Source organism: Gadus macrocephalus, chromosome 4 (assembly GCF_031168955.1).
Source record: "Gadus macrocephalus chromosome 4, ASM3116895v1".
In the NCBI taxonomy this organism is placed as follows: domain Eukaryota; kingdom Metazoa; phylum Chordata; class Actinopteri; order Gadiformes; family Gadidae; genus Gadus; species Gadus macrocephalus.
The window spans coordinates 9,139,962-9,159,000 of record NC_082385.1 but is presented as its reverse complement, the minus strand read 5'-3'; the positions used below and the strand labels follow the sequence as shown (position 1 = coordinate 9,159,000).

The window sequence follows — 19,039 nt, the reverse complement described above, 5'->3', positions numbered from 1 at the left end:
TATTTTATTTAGTAAAAAGAAGGTGTGTGTGTGTGTGTGTGTGTGTGTGTGTGTGTGTGTGTGTGTGTGTGTGTGTGTGTGTGTGTGTGTGTGTGTGTGTGTGTGTGTGTGTGTGTGTGTGTGTGTGTGTGTGTGTGTGTGTGTGTGTGTGTGCGCGCGCACCTGTATTTCTATCCAGAAGCCCCAGGCGGGCGCGTCCAGACCGTGGGAGTAGAACACAAAGTACTCCCCGCTCACGTCGAACGGGGGGGTCCCGTCCCCCAGGGACCAGGAGACCAGCCGGGCCCCCGGGTGGGGCAGCAGGTACAGGGTCATGTGGCTGGGGCCTGTGGGGGAGGGGGAGGGCGGGGTTAGGATAAGACACAACAACGGGGGCCCTGTGTTCCCAGGGGACCTTATCAAACGGCCTGACCCTGAAGTGCACACAGGCGTCTCCGTGGCAACGGTGCGTTATCTCCGCCGGTTTAGTCTGCTACATAAGAGGGGCGGGAGTCTAGCTAGCGTCGTGAGTGACAGCTGTGTTCGTCCAATGAGGGCGCCTCTGGGAGAGGGGTCTACAGGGCGTCTGATCCTCTTCCCCTCGCCCCCCCCCCCGCTGACGGAGGTCCCTCCACCTCTGGCGCACGCTACAGTACCCCTGCTGACAGAAACCCAACATTTGTGAACCCCCATTGATGAACCCCTTGTTTGTGTTCTCTACATGCTCCTACAGCAAACAGCACTCGTATCACTGGGTCTAGCAGTTTAACTATGTTAACGTTCCTCGGACACATGACGTTTGGTGAAAGTCTTTTGCACCCTCATCATGGAGTAAGCTACAGGATCACCTTCAACTGGAATCCCAAATCACCGTGAACTATCACAAAAGCACGATTAAGGACTATTTAACCACAAACTGTACATGTCCAGTTGGCGCTTTATTGTGATTTGTCTCACTGCGTTGGGCGTCTTGTATTTTATTTTAAATGCGACATAAAAAAAAAAATGTAATCATTGATTACTGTCGGTGTGATGGTGTCCACTGACCTGTGACGCTGAAGGTCAGCTTGACGGTGCCCCACACCGTCTCCTCTTTGGACACCAGGGTGAAGTCCACCGGGATGCTGGGCGACACCTCCGGGGCCGGCAGGTACCAGTTCTTCCTGGGGGACAGGAGAGACGGGAGCGCAGGGCACGGGGTGAGACGGAGAGGGCACAGGGGTCGCCATGACGACACAGCACGGGGACACCGTCGTACACTGCTCGGTTTGGGGACGGAAGGGGCCCATAAACCAAAGACCGCGTAATGCGTCCTTAAACATGCTAAATGACCAATCTTCATCTAAATGTGCAAGAAATAATTGGACATGTGTGAATATTATGTGAGCATTAAATGTTGCTGTTTTTTTATTTGATTCAACTCAAATTGAATCACATCTTCGGACACGTAATCACGTGCAAAGCATTTCATTAAGAGGGGCTGGAGGTGGAAACTAAGAGCGATCATCATTTGATTTGTTAGAAATGCCACAGCTATTAGTAAGTGAACTGCTCTGTGAAGGATCTGTTCTGGTTGACTCTGTGTGACAACTTGGATCTTATACTGCTTTCTGACCCATCTGGACAACTCCTCCCTGATTGGGTCGAGGAGTTCATCTTGCCTGTTAATCACGGGGGCATGGACCTCTCAACTTCTCAATAGCAGAGAACCGGAGGGAGGGAGCAGAGAGGGAGGGAGGGAGGAGGGAGGGAGGGAGGAGAGAGTAGAGAGGGAGGGAGGGAGTAGAGAGGGAGGGAGGAGGGAGGGAGGGAGGAGAGAGTAGAGAGGGAAGGAGGGAGGGAGGAGGGAGGGAGGGAGGGAGCAGAGAGGGAGGGAGCAGAGAGGGAGGGAGGAGAGAGTAGAGAGGGAAGGAGGGAGGGAGGAGGGAGGGAGGGAGGGAGCAGAGAGGGAGGGAGCAGAGAGGGAGGGAGGAGAGAGTAGAGAGGGAAGGAGGGAGTAGAGAGGGAGGGAGGGAGCAGAGAGGGAGGGAGGAGGGAGGGAGGGAGCAGAGAGGGAGGGAGGGAGTAGGGAGGGAGGGAGGGAGGAGAGAGTAGAGAGGGAGGGAGGGAGTAGAGAGGGAGGGAGGAGGGAGGGAGGGAGGAGAGAGTAGAGAGGGAAGGAGGGAGTAGAGAGGGAGGGAGGAGGGAGGGAGGGAGGGAGGGAGGGAGCAGAGAGGGAGGGAGCAGAGAGGGAGGGAGGAGAGAGTAGAGAGGGAAGGAGGGAGTAGAGAGGGAGGGAGGGAGCAGAGAGGGAGGGAGGGAGGAGGGAGGGAGGGAGCAGAGAGGGATGGAGCAGAGAGGGAGGGAGCAGGGAGGGAGGGAGGGAGCAGAGAGGGAGGGAGTAGTGAGGGAGGGAGGAGGGAGGGAGGGAGGAGGGAGGGAGGGAGGGAGCAGAGAGGGAGGGAGTAGTGAGGGAGGGAGGAGAGAGGGAGGGAGTAGAGAGGGAATGTTTTTGTTCCGTTGCGTACTTTATAAATCCTGCCGCCTTCTACCACTCCCTCTTCTTAAGCCTCTTAAATCCTACCAATCACAGCGCCCTTCACGTCGATCAAACAATACCCAAACAGAATTCAAACCCCCCCCCCCCCCCCCTTCCCCGGCCCACTGACTTGCTGAGGAACTTGACGGGCAGGAACCAGGGGTATCCGCAGAAGGGGTGGTCCGGGCGGCAGACGGTGCGCGCCGTGTCGTTGAGCTCAGGGATGAGCGGCGTGACGTACTGCATGGCCGTGTAGTCGAAGCTGTTCACCCACAGCCCCGAGTCACGGCCCTCCACCCGGCCCGCCAGGTCGTGGAAGGTACGGGTGGTGTGCTGCGGGGGGGGCGGAGAGGGGGGGAGGAGGAGGGAGGGGGGGGCGGAGAGGGGGGGAGGAGGAGGGAGAGTCGGGAGGAAGGAGGTGAAGGAGGAAGAACGAGAAGAGGATGAGGATGATGATGATGAATGAGGAAGAAGCAGAGGGTGAAGAGGAAAATGGAATATATAATGTATAATGATAAATTATAATATGCACACATATATATATATATATATATATATATTTATATATATATATGATCGAGATGATAGAGAGTCTATCGGTAGAGATTCTTCTGTATCAATTGTAAGTAAGTAAGTAAAATGTATTTATAAGGCACATTTAAAAACAGTTTTCACGGCCAAAGTGCCGTACATGGTGCAAAGAGGCATCATTTATTTATTTATATTGTAGCGCTAGGTCTTGTATCAGCAGAACTGTTTTGTTAGCAGATAACAGATTGACTGACGTACGTTACATAAACAATTTAAAATCATTCACAGGACTATAAAACAGGTTTAAGATTATGGGTAAGTAAATTATTTCCTCTTTTGATTACCCAACAATGATATGTTATATATATTATATCGCTGTCGTTATTGAGATGAAATGACTCGACGATGTAGTACATTGCAGTGAATAAAATCCATTTCTCCTCATGGCGCGTGCGTCGGCCTGCATGTGTCTGTGTGTGTAATGGGTGAAGGTTCCCCACCTGCACGAAGACCCGTTTGGGCCGTGGGGAGTCGGGGTTGCCGGAGTAGGGGAAGAACAGGCCGGCCCACATCAGGAGGAACACCAGCACGAACAGAGAGCCCAGGGCCGACAGCACCCAGCGGGTGCTGCGCACCAGGTAGATAAAGTGCAGCTGGGGGTCACACGCACACAACACACACACACACACACACAACACACAACACACAACACACAACACACACACACACAACACACACACAGGGGGTTTAACCCTACATGAATCAACGTCCTGCCCTGCTGCCCTACACATACACCAGCCCGCCCCTCACTACCCCCCCCCACACACACACACACACACACACACACACACACACACACACACACACACACACACACACACACACACACACACACACACACACACACACACACACACACACACACTCACGAAGAAGGAGGAGAGGAAGATGGTGGCCAGGGTGACCAGGGTGGACAGCACCAGCTCGGGGGGGATCTCGGTGCCGCTGCGCCCCAGGATGGGGGTGAAGATCTCGAACACCACCCAGATGAGGAACATGAAGTGGACGTAGGGCAGGGCCAGCCCCAGCAGGTACAGCACACAGTATTTAGCCGAGGCGCCTGCGGAGGAGAGACCCGAGGTGAGACTTGTTAGTGGTCCGTGTCCTAGTCCCAGCAGCAGTAGCAGCAGTAGAGGTGAAAGAAACTGTGAGTCTCAGCATTTTCTGTATTCGCAATACGCAGGTCGTTTGTTTCCCATGCTGTGTGCATCTTTAAAAACTGGTTTAAACTGCAAGTTTAAAATACAACCCTTTTATTCTAGACTTCAGGTCGACACCCATTCTCTTTAGAGAAAAAAGCTGGTGTAAAGCCTCAGTGAGGGAGTAATGGGAAGCATAATAATGGGGCCCGGTTCCTCTAAAGCAGAAGGGAGAGAACCCCGACGGCACTTGTGGAACGGGTTGGATTAGAGGGCTCCCACTATGGGTGACCCAACACCTGCTACTGCATGCATGACCTGTGATTGGCTGATGGGGTTCCATGGTCCCCGTGGTGATTAAGTGTCGATGCGACACACCTGCCCTCCGCTTATAGAAACGGACCTGAAAGGGCCGTCGACAGCCGACTGGAAAGTGTGTTGTTGTTTGGGGGGGGGGGGGGGGGGGGTCAGGGGGTTTGGTTATCCCTTAAGGGAAGGTGTCATGGAAATCTGGCGCTGGGGGGGGGGGGGGGGCGTCAAGGCCGCACAGGCTTCCAGTTTCCACCGCGGGCGTTGGCTCTGCTTCCCTTACCTCTGTGTTTGAACTCGCTGGCCAGGAGGATCTTGGCGACCAGGGGGAAGGCCACCATGAGCAGGGGCACGTAGGCGGAGCACAGGCCCTGCAGGGTGAACAGCACCAGGCTGCAGCACCACAGCAGCAGGCTCACGTCAAAGTAGAGCTCGGCCAGCTCCACCAGGCGCACCCCCTGAAGCGGCGACAATGGCGATGTGGTCGTTTAGTAGCATACACACACACACACACTCATTGTTCTATTCTGCACAAAATCATTTAAAAATATTACCTTCATTCAAATGTTAGAGGTAGTAATAATGTAGTTGTAGTGGAAGTGGTAGTAGGACTAAAATGTTGTAGTGGTAGTGATATCAGTAGTACTAGTAGTAGGACTTTAATGTTGTAGTAGGAGGATTCAAATGCAGTTGGTAGTAGAAGTAGGTGTAAAATGTAGCAGTAGTAGTATAATGATTAGCTCCACTTGTAAAGTCATCAGGTAAAACCCCCTAACGGACTGCTGTAGGCCAACAATACAAACTGACCTGCATCACAAAACCCTTAAAACTGGTCAGTTATAAACCGAGTCAGTAAACACAGTCCACGCCCTAACAGGGCTTGTACATCACAATGTCACATGGCAATGACCACCTCCATTTTGGGAGCGTAGGCACATTGTGTTGTTAGTTATTGTGTTGGTAGTTACGGTTTGTTGGTCATTGTTTACTAATTCGTTGTGAAACGATTTGTCACTCTACAGAGACATTGTTGTGTTGCTGCCATGGTGTGCCTCATGAGAGACAGGGCAAAACAAAGTTTATCAGCCTAGGTTACGGTAGACTTATTTTGATTGCGGGGTTTACTGTAGTACAACTCTCTCCGAGCCCTATTCATATACTTTAAGGATGTACTTTACTGGATGGTATGACCGTGAATTGAGTCCTGGTTGTAGAACAATTTGAAGAGACAAAAGTCAGTTGGGGTAGTTCAACAGTTAGCATTTTTTCCACTGAAATCCAACTGCTAGTGTCTGTATCTTCACATTTGCATTTACCACAGATAACTGTACAACCGTATAAATTAATTGACCTACAAAAGACTAATCAGTGGCAAAAAAAAGAAGCTGATAACAAGTTTATAAGTTAAGTTCTCTTTGTGTTTTCAATGCAGTCAATTAATCCAGGCCACCACTGAGAAATGTTCAGAAACCACTCGTGTGTGGTTGGAAAAAAATAATCCGCTGGGGACAAATGACTTCAGGTTATTCAGTTCACACACACACACACACACACACACACACACACACACACACACACACACACACACACACACACACACACACACACACACACACACACACACACACACACACACACACACACACACACACACACACACACACCTCGTAATCCATCACAACAAATTAATGTTGTTTCGTTTCGACACACAGTACTTCATTCCTAAATCATTTATTTTGTTTTATCGCTACAGAAAGCAACCAATAACAAGCCCATAGTCTTCGAAACGACGTTGCTAGAATGTCTGCAGAGTGTCCGACTTTCACGGTCTACGAAAAGAGCAAAGAGGCATCCCAACCCTTAAATGACCCTGGGGTAATCTGCCGCTTTTCCCATCCGGGCCTAATCAAAACATATGGTTGCCAATAACGACCCAGGAGCCTCTCTGAGCAGGGCCACAATAGCGGGGTAGCTACGGAAACCTGATAAGACTGTTTGTTTTTATTGAATGAAGTCTGTCGGTCACAACGCCTCCAAAACGGGCCACGGCTCCACAGGTTGTACCGTCTCCCTAGGTTTCACAGAGCTTGACGCAACGTACGAGTGCAGAACCGCGACAGGGAAGACAAGGCTTTGACGCTGTAAATCAAGACCTTGAGTGTTACCGAGTCCCTAATCCCGCGCCGCCGATTTTATTTACCTGGGGAATGTCACACATGCAGCAATTCATTATCGAGAAGAAAAAAATGTTTCCTAGAAGAATGAGTATTGCTAAGAAGCCTATGTATTGCTTATCTTTTAAACAAGCTATTGAGATTAGGAACACAGCCCACCACAATGACGTGGCTGTGGACTCAAGGACCAAATAACATTAAACAAAGTGATTTTAAAACAATAAACCCAACGGCAGCAAATGTCAGGGCTTCACACAGCACTTTACAGCTTAGGCGGCCGCCTAAGCAACACCCTAAGCACACACGTCTTTACTTCATCCTCAAAAATAATACGATTGTTATTTTAATCGATTTTTGACGATGAAGTAAAGGCATGTGTGCTTAGTGTGTTACTTAGGCCCTAAGCAGCACACTAAGCACACACGCCTTTACTTCGTCAAAAATATATATAAAAATTGAAAGAATAATAATCTTTTGTTTGAATATCATATACCGGTGTGTATATATATAATGTTTAAATTGCACGAATTCTCTTGTTTCAGTTGTTATTTGGACAATGTTGCATAGTACTTTACTATTTATTTTTATAGTTAAAATTGCCCAAATTCTTTCACTGTTCTTGATTTATTTGTTATTTGACAATGTTGTTTGCATCCCCCCCCCCCCCCCCACCGGTCTGACGGCAAACCCCACCACCTTTAACCAACACATTTTCGGCGGGAGTGTGCATGTCGCAAACGGTTCCTGGGCCAATCAGCAGACCGTGTCTAAGATGATATACTGTTCCCATTGTACTCCGTCCACCGATAGCATCACCATGTACAAAGAGCTGCTGTTGCACATTAACCGTAGTGGAGGAAGTGGATCCAGTGACCTTTAACCTTAAAAAAAGATGCAAGGCTTGCTGCTGCTCACGGCAGCCCATGAATCAGTCCCCCGGCACGTAGAAATAAAAAACAACTTCCCCTACTTTTTCTAAACTGGGGAAGCAGCTCAATATCTTGAGCGAGTGCAGCCTCGGTGACCTGCAGGGGGCTGAAAGTGAAGGCTTAGAAGGAATATAGAGAGCCGGGTTTGGTTTAAGATGCACCACATGCGTGCACATTCCGTGGCGTTCTCAGAGGAAAAAAGGTAACAGCGCTACAGTGGGCTGCCTCCGGAATGGGATGATATTCAGTCTCTGGACGGTGTTTCACATTCTGCTCCTGCCTGGTTCGGCCCGAGGGGAGCTCGGGGAAGCTGTTGAACCCCAGCCACCGAAGCCGCCTCGAGGCACAGGATGCCGAAGCGACCCCGAACAGGAAGAGCTTTTTTAAACAGGTCTCTGTGGTGGTCGTGTTTCACCCGTGTGCTCGTGTGTCAGCCACTGCTACTATAACTTATATGATGGATGTCATATAAGTATAGTATTATACAAAACTGTAGGGATAAGCTAAATATTAACAGGCTCTTGCATTTACGACCGAAGGCATCGGCATGGGGCCAACGTGTAGGTTAAATTAAACAAGGCACGTCTTTGTGTTTTGTTCCCCTCAAACCGTTCGATAATTCCTTAAAACTCTATTTGTCCATACCTAGTGTAATCTACATTTCCACTGCTCTTATTGTGTATACAGATTTATTGGCAACATATTTTTCTGTCGTTTTTAATCCCATTTTAATTGCTATTTTTAATTCTTCTTACTGCCATGTTCTTTCTGCTGTGACGCCCTACTTTCGATCTAGGATTAGCAAAGTAAAGCAGGGACTCGAACTCGCAACCCAAAGACCTGAGTCAGTCAGTCAGTCAGACATTCAGACCAACAGCTATTCAGTCGGTCAGTCAGTCAGTCAGTCAGTCAGTCTGTCTGTCTGAAAACTGAAAGTGCAGTGAAAAAGTGTAGGCTTGTACATACAAATGTTGCGCATGTAAAGTTTGCACGCCCAACCGGTGTGCAATTCTTCCACACACACACACACACACACACACACACACACACACACACACACACACACACACACACACACACACACACACACACACACACACACACACACACACACACACACACACACACACACACACACACAGGAGGCGCGTGCGCGGTAACTCACGCCGTAGTAGAGGTTCTTGGCCAGGGTGTGCACCAGCACCATGGAGCCGGCGGCCACGGGGCCGTACAGGCACACGGCGGCATAGAAGTGTTGGTACCAGAACATGGAGCGGCCCAGCAACGTGACCAGCAGGGCCACCACCAGCACCGACAGCAGCGTCACCAGCCAGCTCAGCACCGTCAGGCCGGCCGCGCACGCCAGCCGACGCACGTAGCGGCCGCCTGCCAGAGGGGGGGAGGGGGAGGTGTGAGTTCACCGAGTTCAAACCGCTTACTACGGTTTTTCTGCGATTCACAGAAACGATGGAGAAACAAAAAAAAAGGTTCTAATTTGAAATATATCTTAAATATCTGTATGATAAATATAATGGATGTGTCCAATAAAGAATGAGGACTGTTAGATGTTAGTTTATATAAAATACGATAAAAAAAGACAAAAGACAAAAGAAACTGCGGCATACAATGCGATATATACTATAGTATGGTCTGGTATGATGCAGCGTATGGTATAGTATAACACAGTATGGCATAGAAGAGTTATGTGTAAAATAGACCAGCACTGTGACTCAGAATGAGACTCTGAATAAATCAAGTGAGAGAGAAAGAAAGAAAGGGAAAAAACAAAGAAAGAACGAAAAGAACAAACGAGAGAACCAGCGAGGGAACAAAGGAACCCAAACGGTGGCGTACCTCCGCTCCCCGGCCGCGACGCCTTCTTGGCCAGGTAGAGGAAGGTCGCCGCGGCGACCACGTAGTTGAGGATGGTGCCGACGCGGGCAGGGTAGGCGACCACCACCATGCCGAGCAGGTCGAAGAACACCATGTTGCCGTGGCGATACTGCGAGGAGTCGCCCAGCTCCTCCGACATCACCAGGTGCTTCAGCACCGCCAGAATGTTGTCGCCTGGGGGGACGAGAGGAAGGGGGAAAAACAAAAGACAGGGTTACAGGGGCCGCGGAGCCAACGCGACACGCTGTTGATGTTATGGGCTGTGTTAATGTTGGCAGGGTGAGACGTCAAGGTGAGGGCCGTTGGAGGCCGCGGCCGCTCAAACACCTATCAGGTTACAGTTCTGTACGCGCTCGCACAACAGATTACCGTTCAGCCTCGGTGAATTAAACAAAAAACGACAAGCTCCAAACAGGGCACCGCCTTGATCGAGCTGCGATTACAATAGTTTCAATGCAAATACCAGCTTTGTCTATCAAAACCCCCCGCTCGGATTAGTGAAAACCCCGCCATCAGAGCTGGATAGGAGACTCCTCAGACAACAGGGCTTATCGGAAGCCGTGGATTTGCCTATTCTGTGGCTGTGGTGAACACAGCAGTCGGTCCCTGGTCACCGCCATCGACACTAAAACAACCCAGGCGGAGAACATAAAAGACAAAACGGGTTTGACCAAAGGAAGGCAGGGGAGGGGGGGGGGGGGGACAGTTGTGCCAGGCACCTCCACCCTGGGGGAGGGGGGGGGGCACACCCTGGGGTGCTAACGCCATGAGAGGACGACGACTCATAGAAGGGTTATAATTAAACAAGCGAGGGTACAGCCCCCGTCTTGTGGTCCCGGGGAACAGGCGGCCCTCCAGAATCCCCCTATTTGCCTCAGACATGCCGCCCCCCCCCGTAGGGAAATACCTGCTGCAGAGTTATGAATAACCATAGCGCCCAGGGTGTATTCACACTATGGCGTATAACCCTCCACCTAGAGCTCCCCTTTTATCAGCCGGTTATGTATTTACAGACGCGCCTGTTTGCTATAGTACAGTCACGAGACGGAGGGAGAAAGGTAACTCCGGATTCAAAACCGTTTCGACGCTCAAAGCGACGAAGGAGGAGCAGAAACTGTTATTCTGTTATTACAATCACAAGAACGACAGCGGCCGTAACCGCACACGGGTCCTGAACTGCGGGCGAGTTCCTCCTCGTGGTCTACTGCGCTGGTTTAGTCGCCTGCATATTGGTGTGCTGCTCACACAATCACATTTCACATGCGCCAACACACACAGCCAGGACAGAGGCCCATTGTCCACCCCCCCACCCCCCCCCCCCCCACCTTCGCACAGTCCGTTCAGCTCTCAGCGGTGAAGGCTCCGGCCGGCAGTGACCCAGCAGAACGCGCCCTGCCCCCATGGACCACTGCTGTGCTCCCGCTAGACTCAGGGTAACGCGCCCGTCGGATCAGATTCGTTCTGAATAACATGCAGCTCCACGCCTTCCTGCCCTGATTTTTGTGTTCCCATGTAAAATGATGCTAGAGTAAGTGTTATTAATCCCTAGAAAAGGGGGGAAGTTGGTTGCAATTCAAACAAAGTGAGCGAAAAAGAGAGAGAGCATGACATAAATAAATAAATAAATAAATAAATAAAGATAGCTTTTAAAAACAGGATATACGAGGTCTGATGGCCACGGTGACGGTCATGTGGTCGTATCATATTCAATTCAATTGTATTTGTATAGCCCTTAATCACCATTACAGTCTCAAAGGGCTTAACAGGCCAAATATTTATCACATCCTTTCATATCATACACGATGCTGCAACTCAAGAATATAACAACTGCACTTCTATTAAAGTCCCCTATATTTCCAAGCCAAGGCAGGTCTTATTTAGTAATATTATTAAGGCTCCACCCCATATACACAGATATTAAACCTGTCCTGCTTCCTCTCTGCCAGCGTAACACGATAACCCCCCCGCTCGTGACCACACCCATGTTTGGTTGTCTGCTCCACCTGTTTCCTCTCTTGGCGGGTGAGGTGGCGGGTAAGGTGGAGGCAACTGGTTGCCAGGGGAGTACCGGGTTGAATGAAAACGTTGCCTCGTGTGGAGCCGCCCACTAAACAGATTGGTGCGTCAATGTCGCAGACTACACACGCGACGCGCAGCGCTGTGGAAACGTGTGTGTGTGTGTTTGCCCCTTCGGGTCCCAGATGAGTAATGCGACGGGGCAGAGTGCTGAGGGGACTGAACGGGAAGCGGGAGGGGAGGACAGAGCGGCGCTGATGTAAGCAACATGTTTGTATTCCTGAGGATGTGTGGGTGACAGGAAATAACCTCCTCCCCCCCCCAGTGTCCACCTTCTAAATCCAGATCTGTTGGTCGACCTCACATCACAACAATGAAGCAAAAGCTTAGAACCTTGAAAAGTGTGTCCACAAAGTATCTTGATAAGCGTCTACATGATGTCGGGATGACATAATATCGGAATAAGCGAAGGCATTAGAGCTCAGCTGGTCAGAAATGCAAGGATTCACGTGATTGGCTGACGGGGGGGGGGGGAGGAGGAGGCCTACCAGCTCTCTGTATGGAGTCGGTCAGGATCCTGTCTGCGGTGTCGTAATTGGTGTGGTAGATGAAGCCGTTCTCGATGAAGGCCAGGTCTATGCCTGGAGGGGGTAGAGAGACAGAGAGACAGAGAGAGAAAGAGGTAGAGAGCGAGAGTGTGAGACAGAGCGAGAAAGAGAAAGAGAGAAAGAGATGGAGAGCGAGAGAGAGAGAGAGAGAGAGAGAGAGCAAGTCAAATATATTGACACAAAGTGTGCGGCGAGACAGAGAGCCAGACTCACGCCCTTGTACTTAATGCATGCAACGACAGAAAAAAAACACTCTGTTAACATCCTATACTTGCTGACCCAACCCTTTTGAATCCCTCTCTAACACCCCTGCGCTCTTGGCGCCCCGCGGACGGCGGCACCCACCTGGGATGTTGCCAAAGTCCCTGTAGATGCGGAAGTCTGTGTCCGAGGGGATGATGCCACTCTGGAAGACCTCCTGGCCCACCACCGAGGCAAAGGGGTGCATGGCCGCGTGCACGTAGGCCTGCACCAGCCAGGGATTCTCCGGACCTGGGGGAAGGGAACCCCAGAAGACCCCGTTTGTTTGACAATATTGTGCTGGTGACGTCACGTCAACGTTGTGCGTGTGTGTGTGTGTGTGTTTGTGTGAGGCATGGGATTGAGGTCCGCTTCGCACCGTCGAATGGTCATTTGAACGGCCGGGGAAAGTAAATGATTTACGTGTCCGGAAACAAATGAGATTGATGGGCAGATAGCGTTCTGAGAAAGGCATGGGAAACCCATACAAATGAAGCCCGCTTGGGTTTATCATCAACCCAAGACAAACAATGAAATACCTATAATGCATGTATTACAGCCGCATTACGCACACACACACACACACACACACACACACACACACACACACACACACACACACACACACACACACACACACACACACACACACACACACACACACACACCTGTCTGGAAGACAACCTCCTTGCCACCGACTCCTGCAGCCTCCAGGTTGATGAAGGCGCGTACCTGCTTGGCCCAGGGATGCTGGGTGATGAAGCCATGGCTGGCCTGGGAGAGGGAGGATGGAGCAGTGGAGAGCAGTTTAATACACGTCGTAGTTTTACATGCAGTCAGGCTTTAAATTGCCAAGATACAAAATATAACTCCTTTCCCGTGCTCTTCGTTGCATTGAAGATTCTCTGGGCTGATTTTATATTATGTTTGAAAATAAGAGAGTGACGTCTAATCAATTCATCAATTTTATCAAAACTTTTGAGTGGGTCCATTTTATGGTCATTTTATCCACTCCCATTGTCTCTTTGTAACTAATAACTATGAACATAACTAACATTAGTCTATTATGGCTGTGGTCTCGCGCTCCTAGGTCTCTGAATGCGCAGGCTTGAGCGGGCTGCAGTTCACTTATTAGCCAACAGGATCAGTATGAGTAGGATTTTTTTATTATTTTATGCAAAGAACCTTCACAAGAGGGAACAAACCGTGAACAGCGATCAAGCAGTTTTGGGAGTTTTTCTAGCCACAAGACCACGAGTTTCATAATGGTGCTCTCATTATGACTTGTTCTGTGTACAACTTCTTAGTTCCATTTTATGCTTCGTTTTGCTACAGGGTCAAGCTAACAAATGCTTTGTCAATGAGATGTATGCATTACATATATTGGCTGACAATCGCCATATGGAAGCACCTCCCAAACCACAACTGCATCTATTGGGGTGTCGAATGACGAACAGCTAAGCAACTTTTTTGAATGCTGCATCGTGCCGGAGTCATAAACCACCAAGCAGTCTCATTGTTCAACCTGACAGTTGAGAACCTGATCGAACGAGCAGAACATAAAACCTAGCAGTGCTCGAATGAAACATGCCCTCATCCCTGAATGCTGATCTGACTTTTAACCATAACACGGACCATTCAGATTTGCACTCGTAGTAAAATAATCTGAGGGAAAGTTTAGTGTGCATTAAACATCAATATAAGTCATCTTTCCTTCATGCTCTTCTTAATGCGTTTACGATAATTGGGTAGAAAACGTCACAATTTAGTCACAATTTGCTGTTTAATTGCATTGGTAGGGACATCATCTGCTTTCCTTGCCCGTACTTCACGCGGGTTAACCCTCGGTGTTCCCCCTTGCTCTATGTCACCTGCAGCACGTTCTCCTCTGCCCCGTTGAAGAGGAACACCACCCCGTGGCGTAGGGGAGTGGACAGGTTGGCCAGGGAGTGGAGCACCTCCAGCATGACCGCACAACTCACAGCGTCGTCGCTGGCCCCTACAACCACAGAATGACAAACACAAAAACTAGTGTCACATACAACACTGAGACCATGACCAACAAGGCGCCTCCCAAAACTGTATTTGTTTTCATACCAATACCATGGATGAACATTACTGTAACCATTTAGTACTATGGATAGATATTATTGTGATGCATTTGCCTATTCGATAAATTAACCTCTGCAGTTTTTAGGGATTATGGTATAATTGGGCATATACAAGCTTATAAGCATATGAAGCTACAGCAACGGTTCAGTCAGGACGGCTACTTGCCCTTTAAGAGATTCATACTTTTATACAGGGATTCCTGTATAAGTATGGCTTCTGTTTTCTCTCCCATGTGTTGTTTTAGATGCAGATTGCAGACAAACCCACATCCTCCCAATCTCGCCTGATTTTAGGTTTCACACTACCCGCAAGCTTCAGCAGCAATCCCATTGGCCATCACCATCACATTTAGAACTCTGAGGGGGGGGTAATCTATCCCACCCTTTCATCGTATCACATGATTTTATAAATGCTAGATCGACCATGAGCAAGCCGGCCAGACGGCTGACCGCAGGACACCAACACATAGTTCCTCTTTCGGTAACATTTATCCGACATGTATTCAACTTGACCTCCGACATGAAGGGGGAAAAAAAGAGGAAGAGGAAAAGGGATACCACTTCACATATTGCCTCTTAATACTATGGAAGGCCGATTGAAAGTTGCTGATGGGGGGGAGGCATGTGATAGCGTGAGATTAGCGGATTGGCGTGACATGATTCGCAGAGAGGAAGAAGGAGAGAAGAAGAAAGAGCATGGAGTTCTGAGAAGGAGGAGGAGACGAAGACTAAACCTCAGACGAAGGAGTCATGCGTTTTGGCTTTGTAGATCGGAGCGTTTGGGGCAGTGGACGAAGGGGGCCCTGCGCGGTGAATGTGGGGACGCCGTGCCAGCCCCTTGTCATCGCCACTTAATGCTCAAAAGAGAGAGCGATGCAGATATTGAAGTGTGACCTTTTGAGGCTAACCCATCATCATGGGGTATCCATGCACCCCAATGAATGCAGGGGAGGGGAATCTCTTCTTTTTTTTCCCCCCTTCGCTTTTCTCCATGTCATCACATTTGCATCATTCGACTGTAAATCCTTATGGTGAAAAAGAACGGAAGGATTTAAAAAGCACAGATTGTGCTCTGATGAATATTCAGCGGCACGTCTTCCAGACATCATGCCTGCCCGTTCATTAAGCGAGTGATATAAAAACCCTTTGCCAGTCTGAGTACAGGTCAACCAGTGCATGGGAAGGACCAATTCCTTGAACGCCACCGTGAATATTTACAGAGCGATTTCAATGCGCCGCTTCACATAACGGTTAACCAATAAACTGCGGTGGTTCATTTGTCGTCTTCATATGATCCCTACTCTTAAGTGGTTGAAAATAATAGGGTGGTTTATATCACGGCACAAACCTTCTGCAGATGTCTGTGGCTGAAGACTAGCAGACATTCATGGTGGCTCCAAAGTCACACAAGTTCAGCATTAACAACATAAAAGATCACTCAGACTCTGACATTGGCCACATACCGTAAACAAATATTAGACTTTGTTTACCTGTTTATATGAATAATAATCAGATTTATTATCATGATATTATTCACTATTTACCAGGCGCTTTATCCAATATGACTTTGCATTTCTTTAGAGATACATGTCACTTAAGAGCAGGTGAGGGTTAGATTGGCCCGAGCACCTCTCGGTTGGGGGTCCGACCTCCGACACCCTTCCCGACAATCCTGGACTAGAAGCGTAGTCTGAATCGTAGTGCATTGTGCGCTGTGCCACCACTGCCCTTGACAAACTGAATGAACACCTGCCGCCAGCCAATGGCGGATCGATTTGACGGTTCTAACAAATAGAACACCCAATTGTTTGCCCCGGTAGATTCTATCGCTCTGGCAGGTAAGCGTACACGTTTACAAGTCAATTTTCAACCCCTTCGTCGATTGTTCTATGACATGCACGAGGGGTGTCGTTGAAATCCCTCTCCGGAGGACAACAAAGCAAAACCCGAAACCCGACCATCCACAGTGGCTCACGGCCCTAGTCTCGCCTCGAGGCTCTCCCTCGGTACCTGGACTGTTGGCCACCGTGTCGAAGTGGCAGTTGGCCAGCATGAGATGCGACGCCCCGGCCTCGGGCTCCAGCTTGACGGCCACGTTGGTGACGCGGTCGTAGAAGCTGGTGAAGCCCCCGAGGAAGTCGATGGAGAAGGAGCCGGTGGGCCGCTGCACGTCCACGCTGAGGCGGTGGGGGTTCCCCGCCGCCGCCACCTCCGCCTGGATGTGCTTGATCTGCTCCAGCAGGTAGGCCACCGTCAGCACCTCGTTCTCCGGGCTTCCCACCGGCCGCGGGCCCACGCTGGTGATGCTTTCCAGGTGCCGCCTGGGGTCGGGGGTTGAGGGGGTTTGGTGGAGGTGGAGGTGGTGGTGGTGGAGGACGCATAGGTCATTAACATGGACTTAAAGGGGTGATATTATGCCACTAGGTGTGGGTGTGATTGGCCATGACAAGCCATTTTAAAATCAGCCTATTCCTGTGTTTGAGTGACATCACAAGTGGGCGTGTCAACCTAGATGTATGCTGGATAGGTCAGCCTACCAGCCTACCCTGTGGACCGTAACAGATGCTGCTTATCCATCTATCATACATCTAGGGTGTCACTCGCACTTGTGATCACACTAAAACCCAGCAAAAGGCAGATTTTCGAATGGCTTGTAATGGCTCATCAGACACACACCTGGTGGCATAATGTAACCCCTTTAATGGAACATTGCTTTGGCATGAAAGAGTTTATATGATCGCTCATTGGGATTTGTCTCTGTAACTGTTATTTATTATAGTTGAAATGCGGGAAATTTGTGATAGAAGCGTGTGCACCACACACACACACACACACACACACACACACACACACACACACACACACACACACACACACACACACACACACACACACACACACACACACACACACACACACACACACACACACACACACACACACACACGAAAAGAAGCATGAGTCACATTAAATAAGTCTGTACTTTAGTTTTTCGCTTTCTTTCATTTCATTAAAATGTATATTTTTCTAGTTTTGCAGAACATCCTGAAATAACAATACACTTCCACAATGAAAAACCTGAACCAACCTGCAACTTCCTTGATAGGTTGCAGCAGCGATTCATTTAGAAGCAATTCAGGTATTTTCCTGCTTCCCTATATTTATAATCATTTATACTATAATGCATTGTCATTCAGTCCATGTCACCACTTTTGACAGACATTACTATGTCTGTCTATGTGAATAAATAGGTTGTCTATCTGGACATCATAGAGGATTTGCTTCAAAATGTACTAGATATCCCATTGAATTAAGTTTGAGTTTACATTAGGACCACAGACTGTCTCCCTTAAATATTTTATCAATTGGAATATATTGCTATCTTTACTGATATACCACATTTCCCCTGAATATTGGACGGCATAATATATTACATGCTAACTAACTAGTTGACTGGGATTGTTATACCAAATTAGGTCTACCATGTTACTCAAAGACTCAACAAAGATCTTTGACATAATTTAGGCAGTGTGATGTGTAAAGATATTGGTCATCATCCCGTATACATATTTCAAGCATTGTTTACTGTTGAACATGTAGACTTTGCATCCCGTTTTTGGAGGTGTGGTCGCCGTTCATTGACTGATCAAAGCAATACAATATACCATAGAATAAGATAAAGGAAATAAAAATGGGTTGGTAAACTGTCACACAATGCATCCTTCAGATGCGTTTCTCTTTTACATTATGTCATTTCCCGCACGCCCTTATTAGGGCTACACACAGAATAGCGACGTGATCCTATTCTCTGAACAAAAAAAAGCACTTCTTCAAGTGGGTTTCACTGACAGTATTTATTGCTTTGTTATGACTTGTTATTCAAGTCACTTAAAGCGCCTTTCCCCCAGAGGGATAGAACTGGTGATCGTAACTAGAGAGGTCCAAAATAGAGAGGATTGTGCCTAGTCAGAGGTCCTTCCTGTACCAAGTTCTGACAAGCAATACAGCGTGTATAACACCTGGCTTCACAGTTACCTTGAAAGGAGGGGGAAATGGTGCGTTTCTAGAAGGTGTGCGTTGTATACTCCTGAACTAGAGGAAAGGTTAGCGGTCCACCAACTGCACTAATAAGAAGTTGAGAAAAACAAAAAGCTAAACAAACTCACCTGGCCCTTACTGCGTTGAATTCACCAGACGACTTCCCAATGATGAGCTGCTGTAGTGACAAATGCACGAGTACCCATAGCACCAAAATAAACACAAACACTAAGGAAGCTCCGACTCCTTCTCGTAGCAAGAACAGATTCACTTCGGGCTTCTTCTTCGGGTCGCTGTTGTAACCGTTACCCCCGTGTGAACTCCGCGAAACGTTATTTACTTGCGATACACTATTGGGCGTCCCGAGTCCCTTTAGTCTCCTGATAGTGGTGTCACTCTCCATCTTTGCTATAGTAGTAGGCTACATCAGCTGCAAGCTTCGTTCTCACACAGGCGGCGCTTTCCTGAGCAACTGACGGATCCCGCAAAGGGAC

General features: G+C 48.9%; 1 protein-coding gene across 1 annotated transcript in view; it reads right to left on the bottom strand.

Annotated features, from left to right (window-relative positions):
• LOC132455932 (endoplasmic reticulum metallopeptidase 1) overlaps positions 1-19,039 on the bottom strand; it is a 23,266-nt gene extending 4,227 nt beyond the window's left edge. The window contains exons 1-14 of the mRNA XM_060050020.1: positions 18,674-19,039; positions 16,518-16,828; positions 14,268-14,395; positions 13,065-13,170; positions 12,502-12,648; positions 12,097-12,189; positions 9,494-9,706; positions 8,805-9,025; positions 4,820-4,994; positions 3,958-4,148; positions 3,529-3,681; positions 2,628-2,830; positions 1,027-1,142; positions 163-326 (exon numbers count right to left, since the gene is read on the bottom strand). Coding sequence (XP_059906003.1) covers positions 163-326; positions 1,027-1,142; positions 2,628-2,830; positions 3,529-3,681; positions 3,958-4,148; positions 4,820-4,994; positions 8,805-9,025; positions 9,494-9,706; positions 12,097-12,189; positions 12,502-12,648; positions 13,065-13,170; positions 14,268-14,395; positions 16,518-16,828; positions 18,674-18,948 — 2,496 coding nt within the window. The 5' untranslated portion in view covers positions 18,949-19,039. The remainder of the gene's footprint in view (positions 1-162; positions 327-1,026; positions 1,143-2,627; positions 2,831-3,528; positions 3,682-3,957; positions 4,149-4,819; positions 4,995-8,804; positions 9,026-9,493; positions 9,707-12,096; positions 12,190-12,501; positions 12,649-13,064; positions 13,171-14,267; positions 14,396-16,517; positions 16,829-18,673) is intronic.